Consider the following 9,351-nt stretch of genomic DNA (forward strand, 5'->3'; position numbering starts at 1 on the left):
ATGATAAAGCGTGATATGCAATGGTTTTGCATTAAAAAACAATAACGTGTGTTTTGCCCGCACATGCGGCGAGCAAAATATCGTTACAAACGAACGCAACCCAGCATCTCAACCAGCTGATTTACGTGTAATGATACATGTACACGCTCGCATGCATTTGTTAATGGGTAACCGAGCTGGCTAATAATTAATCACCTACTAGCACTAGAACAATTTTCCCACGCCGACCGTGGTGCCAATTGGATAGAGAACACATTTCTTCTCCTAACTAAAGATTGACAAGCGCTTAAAAATAACACTAAAGAATGACACAAGCGCGAGCTTTCAAACCCAGCAATGATAAAAGGTTAGCCGACCGACGGTGCCATCCAATTTGGAACAACTCTTTGGCGCCTTCACCAATCTCCACTCACCAAACCCATTCGGGCCAAGCTTCACCAACCCAGCTCCTTGCTCCTATTTATAGCGCTCACTTCTGCTCTCCAGGAAATCAAGCAGCTCTACGCAATTACAACAGTCGCAGCTCACATCATTTGCGCCGGTTGTACTTGTACTAGCTTGATCATCATAGCAATGGCCTCCACCAACAGTTGGACCCACGAGATCGAGTCGCCGGTCGCTGCACCGCGCCTTTTCCGTGCCGGTGTCATGGACTGGCACACCCTGGCCCCCAAGCTTGCGCCACAGATCGTCGCCAGTGCCCACCCCGTTGAGGGAGAAGGCGGCATCGGCAGTGTCAGGCAGTTCAACTTCACCTCAGGTACGCATCATATACAACTCATATCACCTGCAGTCTGGTACACATGGTCAAAGCATAACACAGAGTTGATCTTGCAGCCATGCCCTTCAACCTCATGAAGGAGAGGCTCGAGTTCATTGACGCGGAGAAGTGCGAGTGCAAGTCGGCCCTCATCGAGGGCGGTGGCATTGGCACAGCGATCGAGACGGCCACGTCGCACATTAAGGTGGAGCCGGCAGCAAACGGCGGGAGCGTGGTGAAGGTGGAATCGACATACAAGCTGCTGCCAGGCGTGGAGGTGAAGGATGAGATCACCAAGGCCAAGGACTCTGTCACGGCCATCTTCAAGGCCGCTGAGGCCTACCTTATCGCCAACCCGGATTCCTACAACTAAATCAGTTGAGAGGAATCATACATGATTATGCTGTCCCTAGTTTGATTTTTGTGTGCTTTCTTCCCGTCTAATAAAGCTGCTACAACGGTCCAGCCTCCAAGTACTGACGCGAGAGCAGTGAACATAGTATGGACTTGAGAAGTTTAAAAGTTGTGTATTTGTAACTATCAAAGTTTGCTGTTTGTTTGATGATGTTGCTGCTTTTTTTTGGTATATTCCTCATGATTTTGTACTGGAATAAAGGAAGTATTGAAACACATAAAGAACTTGTATATATATTTCGAATTGGAAGTTTATTGGCCGAGAAAGTCTTATGTTTGCTCGACTGAACATAATTTCATTTGCTCTTTTCAGATATGGAAGAGACAGCCCGTTGAATGTATATGCCATTTGCTCTTATTATTGACATATCTTTTTTCGGCAAGTGTCTCTATTAACACATGCAGCTTCTCCTGCTGTAGCTTTGTTAATGTTTCAACTTCCAAGCTGTAAGAGTTCAGCCAAGGCTCAGGTTTCTCCTGAGGAACAAGGCTTAGAGATTGGCAAAACATAACTCTCTCCATTCATTTATCTACGGTGTATAACTTTTGGCACGTTGACCAAGGCACGAAGTTACGAAGCCCTTGGAATGAAATTACACTTGATTATTTAGGACCAAGGCACAAAATTATGGAACACTTCGAATGAAATTTTGGCACAGTGACCAAGGCACGAAATTATGGAGCACTTCGAATGAAATTACAATTGATTATTTAGGTGGTTAGCAGACCTTATCCAGCGATTTGAGCACATGTGCAGCTGCTTTACATGGCCCATGGAACGGTCCTAAGAAATCAGCAGCAAATGAGAAATGAAAACAGCTTGAACCTCTGACGCGAAAACGAGAAGAAACACATCAAAAGAATGAAAAGAAAAACTGGAAGGAACCAGCAGGGCACCAACACTATGCAACTTTAAAAATTCATTTTTCGTGTACACAGGTAGTCGGATCCTTAATCCACCATGCTCTTTTCCCTTCTTCCAGGATGTATACATAAAAAAAACGATGGCCGGTCCAGACTTGCATTCAACACCAAATTGGGATTCAATCGAGGAGAGCGAGAACTCGCCATCTGATCTTGGGTATGACTTATGACTGGATCGCTTCCCACAACTCCGAGGAAGGTATGTTATTTGTGCGATAGGACCGCATGCTGGGCCAAGGTGCAGGCGGGTGCGGACGAGCGCAAGGCCAAGACCCCGGCGGACGCGGCCACACAATGGATGTCATGCAATCTTTACATGTATTGTACAAACTGTTATCTTCAATTGTATGCATCAAACAAAAGTCTCAGATCAAGCCTTGTGTTGCCGACGTTATTTGCATTCAACATTTTTCCTTCAACTGTATGCATCATGATTTTCGAAATTTTGTTGAGCCTTGACTTGTGTGCATGACGATTTATGCATAGTTTGATCACCAAGACGCGACAGACGCGTCCATGCAATGGATGCCATGCAGTGCAAGCTGTGTTTTGATTTTCGGTTTGAGCTTTTTTTTCGCCCTAGGCAGAGATGGCCGAATTTTGGCTGTTTTCAAAAATTTCGACTGAAATTTGAACAAATTTTGACTGCAATTTAACTTAAATTCGACCAAAATTTACCAAATTTGACCAATTTCAGCCTAAAGATACTTTCCGCCCCAGGCCGAGATGGCCGAAATCCGTTTTTTCCAGCCGAAAATCAAAACACAGAGTGCAAGCTGCTAGCGAATCCACTAGCCAAGTGGTGGCCGATGTCCAACATCTGAACGGGGACCTTCTCACGGATATCACGAACAAGTAGGAAGACTTTATGTCGAGGGGTGCTCTAGCTTTGTACCACCAAAGCTCGTATCGATCTCTTCAACGACGAACGTGTTCTCTTCGATTATCGTGTGAAGTCTTCGTGGAGATTGTCGTCTTCCCCTGCCATCTCGCGAAGATTGTCCCAGGTGACCATGGAGTTGATGCAGTAGGTACTCTGTCCCGACACGACTCTAGCCACGGAGAGTAAATGTGATCGCTTAAAGGATAAGTTGTCAGTTTGCACGTGGGCCTAGGACATGATCACAGTGCACAAGATGTTTCCCTTGGGTGTGCGTGCGTTGCACTGCTCCCAGGGCCTTGCCTCAGGATTGGCCGTTGCGGACGCCGGGGATGCCTATGATGCCACATGTGGTCGTCATCGCTTGAGCTTGGCTGGACACGGTTGATCACGTCCGGTGCTCACGAAGTGGCAATGCAACTACAGTGATGTTCCATCTTCTCTAAATGACAGCGAAATGGTGCGACGAGCCCTACCGACAGCGGTAACCCGTGCATCCGTGTGGACTTGAACATAGATGTTGATCCGGAGAGTGATTGTGAAGTACAAACAAAATTGGGTGTTGTTATGTTATGCTCCAAATTCAAGTATAAAGATAAAGGCTAACTTCTGACGAGCGAGCGGAGCGTGCCCCGTCACCGGTAGGCATAAGCAGAATGGGCTGATCTTGCGCCGTACAAGCCACCACCCTTGCATGCGCCATGCATGCAATAGCCGCCTCCATCCTTTCATGCAAATATGATCGGTGGTTAGTTTGTTAGCGCTTGTATTTCCTCTCTCTTGATGTACTCTCATATATATCTGTACTGCTCCGAGGGAAAGAATATAACATGTGCTTGAGCTCACTCTTGTAATGTAACATGGTTTTTTGTTCAAATCTTCTCGCTTCTGCTATGTCCGAGGAGTCCCCGCCCGCCGCGGCTTCCGTGCCGATGAACTCCTCCCTCCCCACGGCCTCCTCTCCTCTCCAGATCGCCATTCTTCCTCTCCCCTATAGATCGCACCACCTCTCCCCAGCCACTTTCCGTCACCGGTTCAGGCCCATGCTGCTCGTGTCAAGGGGGGCAAACATACATCATCACGTGTGTGTCCAGTTGGACATGAAGGGCGTCAACTACTCCACCTGGTGTGGTCTCATGGAGGAGACTTTCGACCAGTATGATGTCAACAACCACGTCTCTCCCGACTTCGATGATCAGCGCAGTGACCCTTCATGGAAGATCATCAACAAGGCGTGAAGAACTGGTTCTACAACACCATGAGCACGGACCTCCTCAGCTTCGTCATGGATTTGCAGCCGTTGCATTCGAGCTCTGGTTGTCCCTCGAGGCCTTCTTCCTCAACAACCGACGCTCGCGCCAGATTTATCTGAAGACGGAGCTCTACGGTGTTCGACAAGGCGACTCCTCCATCACTGGTTTTTGCGCACAGACTGTCGTCGGCGCATTGCGTAATGTGGGCAAGCCCCTGGACGACAACGAGCTGGTGATCTAGCTCCTCTGAGGCATCAGTCGGGACCATCATCAAATGACCGCCAAGATCATTGAAAAGTCTGCCACTCCCATCACGTTCCATGGAACCCATTTCGGCTCGCCAAAGGCCACGACAAACATGACGGGAGTGGTGGATTTTTCAACGATCTTGATAGTCATTTGATGATAGTCCCGATTGATGCCGCAGAGGAGCTAGATCACCAGCTCGACCACATTCTGCAACTTGTCGGGGACCATCTTGAGGCGGGCGCAAAAGCCGAAGATGGAGGAGTCGCCTTGTCGAACACCGTAGAGCTCGGTCTTTAGATAGATCTGGTGCGAGCGCTGGTTATTGAGGAAGAGGGCCTCGAGGGATGACCAGAGCTTGAAGGAGGTGTCTTGCCAATCCATGACAAAGCCGAGGAGGTCCATGCTCATGGTGTTGTAGAACCACTTCTTCATGGCCTTGTTGACGATTTTCCACAACGGGTCACCGCAGCGGTCATCCAAGTCGGGAGAGACTTGGTCGTTGACATCGTACTGGTCGAAACTCGAAAATCTCCTCCATGAGACCATGCCAAGCCAAGAGGAGTAGTTGACGCCCTTCATGTCCAACTGGACATGCACGTGATGATGGATGTTGTCCCTCTCGATATGAGCAGCATGGGCCTGGGCCGATGATGGAAAGTGGCTGGGGAGAGGTGGTGCAGTCTGTAGGGGGAGAGGAGCAACATCGATCTGTAGAGGAGAGGAGACCATGGGGAAGGGAGGAGTTCACCAGCACGGTGGCCACGGTAGGCGGGGACTCCTCGGACATAGTGGAAGTGAGAAGACTGGATAAAAAAGTTGATACGATGTTAGATTACAAGAGTGAGCTCAAGCACAGGTTATATTCTTACTCTCGGGCAGGGGCGGAGCCAGGATTTGGACATGAGGGGGGCGAAGAACGTATATGCTGGGTAACAGAAAAAAAAAGCTACATTTTTATCAATGGATTTGCACTCTCACATATGTTTGAGATGGAAGCAATGGACTTGAAAAAGGGAATCCATTTTTCTTGTATTCTTTCTCGTCACCTTTCAATCATTGAAAAATTAAACAGAAGAGCGACACTAGATTTCTAAATTAGAATCTGCCTTATCAGATTAGTAAATTAAACTATTTTCTTCAAAGGAAGAAAAATTTACCAAAATTACAGTACAGCGGTGACATACCTTGATTCCTTGAAGTTGAATTTGATTTGTTGTTGTATGATACTGGTAAAGCACACGAGCAGTCGTTGTCTCGTGGACTCTGATGGATTCAATCACCGCGAAGTGGACTGCCCTCTGCCGGTCTTCCCTATCGAGAAGCGAGGGGCAGCGGCGCAGGGCGATACGGAACCTCCAGAACGCCACGAACGAAATTACGAGGAGGGTAGATCGATAGGAAAGTAACTGCTCGATCTCACGGCTGATCTTTTCCGACGTCTACAACTAGCGATCAAGGCTCAAGCGGTGCTTTCCCATGTTTGGGCCTTTGGGGTAGAAAGTTGCCACGTTGGGCCATAATCAATTTAGCTTTAAACGACAAATGGAAATACACTTTATACATACAAATTCAAACTACTGGTAGAACTAGCACGTACTAGTAACGAGATATTATAGGGGGGCGACGTGATGGGGGGTGTCTAACCCCTGCTCGCACCCCCTGTCTCCGCCCATGTTCTCGGGGCAGTGTATATATCGATCTACCCTCCTCGTATATATATATATATATATATATATATATATATATATATATATATATATATATATATATATATATATATATATATATATATAGGTAAATTGTTTGGGGCACCTAGGTGCTTGGGCACCTAGGCCCATTATGGCAGGTGATTTTTATTAGTGCATGGCGTATAATTCATGAAATAATAGCTTTCCATTTTCATTTGCATGCAGTACTATCCTTCACGGTCAATGATTGCTTTCCAAAAAATAATTAGGTTGATTTCCTAACAATAATTCATTTCCAAATATTATGTCTAATGAAAATATGAACATACGCAGGCTAATATACACATACGCATGCTATTATATCTAATGAAAATATGGACATACCAGAAGTATTATACTTAATGAAAATTATACATATACCCACGGTATTATATGTAATAAGAATATACACATACCGGAGGTAATATACCAAAAAAATTATGGATATACCTCGGCATATTCAAATACCTATTAACATGACGTAATGAATATACCTTGAAATATCATGAGTATGTAGATACCTCGACATATCATGAGAATGTATGTAGATCTGCTATGTATATACCTAAATGGTGTACGTACTCCAAATCATTGACACATGCCCGAGGTATCAAATACCTACTAACGAGACACAATGTATATACCCAGAAATATTACGAGTATGCGGATACCTCAAAATAAATTTGACATGTACGTCGTAAGAATCATACTCGTAATTTATATACTCAAATTAAATATAGTACCCCCAAGATGATAATAAATACGATGTACCAAAGAAATGATATACCCGCAATATCATATTTGGGATATATGTAATCCAAATTTGTCCTAGGTATCATTTTCGAAATTTATATACCCAAATTATATGATATACCCAAAATAAATATAATACACCATGAATATAATATACCCCAAGATGGTATACACATATAAATATAATATACCTAAAATAAATATGATATACCCCAGGATGATAATTAAAGTATGATATACACGTAATATATATACCCAAAATAAATATACTCGATTGTGGCACATCTGGAATTATTTGAGTATAGACCATCGTTCCAAATTCTCAAGTACCCGCAAAAAAGACACATACCCAAGAAATTAGTACGTGCATACATATCGTATCCACAAAAAGTAGTACGGTTGTATGTATATACCTTCAAACGAGTTCAATTCTTTGTACAAGGAAATAAATGAAGAGAATCAATTCCATTTATCCCAGCGCGTGATATTAATGCACCTAAATCATACATTTATTGGCACTTACCAATTACGTCCATAAGCATATATGGAAGGTGCCTAATATCCATATCTGTTGGAATTTGCATTCATCAATCGAAGATCCAATGGTTACGAGGTTAGGAGCCTGGGCACCTAGGTGTCCCAAACAGTCGCACACGCGCTAACAAACTAACCACCGATCATATTTGCATGAAAGGATTCGGTATTGAGTGCAAGTCTGGATCAGCCATCGTTGTTTTATGGCCATGTACTGGAAGAAGGGAAGAATGGAAAAGAGTACGCTGGATTGAGGAATTGACTCCTTGTCTACACGAATCAAGGTTCTTCCGGGAGGTTGATAGCAAATCAAGGTTCCCTTTTGTGCTATGGTATTGAAGGCTAGAATCCTTCTGGGAATGTGCTAGATGCAGAGGCCAAACAGGGGAGCTCCTTCACCTGGCAGGATATTCTGGAAGGGATAAAACACTTTGAAAAAAGGTCACATATGGACGGTAAGAGATGGAAATAATATAGATATTTGGAATGATGAGTGGATTCCCAATATCCCAATGAGGAAATTTATAACTCGAAGAGGACATAATATTTTGACAAAAGTTTCTGAGCTAATTGATCCATCCACAAACTAGTGGAATGAACAGTTGGTAAGATAGATTTTCTGCCCAGTTGATGCTGGGAGGATTTTGGCGATACCTTTGGCATCTTATCAAATAGATGATTTTGTCCCTTGGTCTTTGACATGGTCAGGTTGTTTCTCAGTTAAAACTGCCTACCATGCAGAATGGGAGTCACGGTCGGGAGGTATGGGGCCCCTCTAGAGCCCCCGCGTCGTCCTCCCCCTAGGGCGACTCGGGCGGAGCCAGAAACCTAGCCGCCGCCGCCGCAAACTCCCTCGTCCTCTCCCTCCGCCGCCGCCGGAGGACGCCGCCGGGCTAAGCCCGAGGGCCGACGGTGGTGGCGGGGGATCTCCTCTCGCGGGCGTCTCCGGGGTGGGGCGGACCCCAAGGCGTGTGGTGGCGCGACCGATCTGGGATCTGCGGCGCGGCGGATGGCTGTAGCAGGCGGTGGGAGGCCGGCCCGTCCTGGCGGCGGGCGGCCCAGTCGCTGGCGGCGGCCAGGGCTGCGGGCGCTGCGCATGGCCCTTCGGGCGGCGGCGGCGGCCGGCTTGGCTGCGGTGGCGTGCGTGCTGACTTCAGATCGGCGATGGCGGCGTGGAGGGCCTGGTGGTCTCGTCGGCGGCACCTTCGTTCAGATCTGTTCTGACCGGTGCAGCCGGCGGTGGTGGTCATCTCTTCCGTCAGAGGTGGTCGACCTGAGGCTGGGTGTTCGGATCTTGGGATCCGTCATCTAGCACCAGCTGCGAGTCGGGAAGACGTAGTTTCCGGTGAAAACCGAGCCGACGGCGGGCGATGGCGGCGTTCCATGTCGTTACCTTGATGAAGGCATCGTCATGTCACTACCGTCGACCCACTCGTACTGCTCCGGGGGAAACCCTAGGATCTGGTGTTCCAGACCGGATGATGGCGGCACTGCGGTGTCGTTTCTCTCTTGGGAGCATCGTTTGTGGAGCAGTGCTGGAAGTCAGAGGCAGGAGGTGGAGCGGCTTCGTCTTGCACGGAGCTTCGGTGGAGATGTCAAGTCATGACTGATCGACAGGTGCTACGCTTGGTCATGCCTGGTCGGCAGGTGCTACGCACGACAGATCCTCCAAGGACTTCAAGCTGTGTCGGCTGGTGGTACTTGGCAGCATGGCGCTGAGGTGTATCAGTGGCGACCGCGACGTGTTCAGCTGTTTGCGCGCAGGGAGGAGGTGCCGTTGGGCGCCGTGGTGGCGTCGACGATAGCTGGATCGAGCAAGGTTGATGCATCAGTACAGTTATGAAGATGGAGCGGTGG

General features: G+C 47.2%; 1 protein-coding gene across 1 annotated transcript; it reads left to right on the forward strand.

Moving 5' to 3' along the window:
- The first annotated feature begins 486 nt into the window (after window positions 1-486).
- Window positions 487-1,424, forward strand: LOC109782900 (pathogenesis-related protein 1). Its single transcript, XM_020341533.3, has 2 exons — window positions 487-760; window positions 838-1,424. The coding sequence occupies exons 1-2, from the start codon at window positions 574-576 to the stop codon at window positions 1,131-1,133; spliced, it is 483 nt and encodes a 160-aa protein (XP_020197122.1). The 5' UTR covers window positions 487-573; the 3' UTR covers window positions 1,134-1,424.
- The last annotated feature ends 7,927 nt before the right edge of the window (window positions 1,425-9,351 follow it).

This window comes from Aegilops tauschii, chromosome 7 (genome assembly GCF_002575655.3).
Source record: "Aegilops tauschii subsp. strangulata cultivar AL8/78 chromosome 7, Aet v6.0, whole genome shotgun sequence".
NCBI lineage: Eukaryota > Viridiplantae > Streptophyta > Magnoliopsida > Poales > Poaceae > Aegilops > Aegilops tauschii.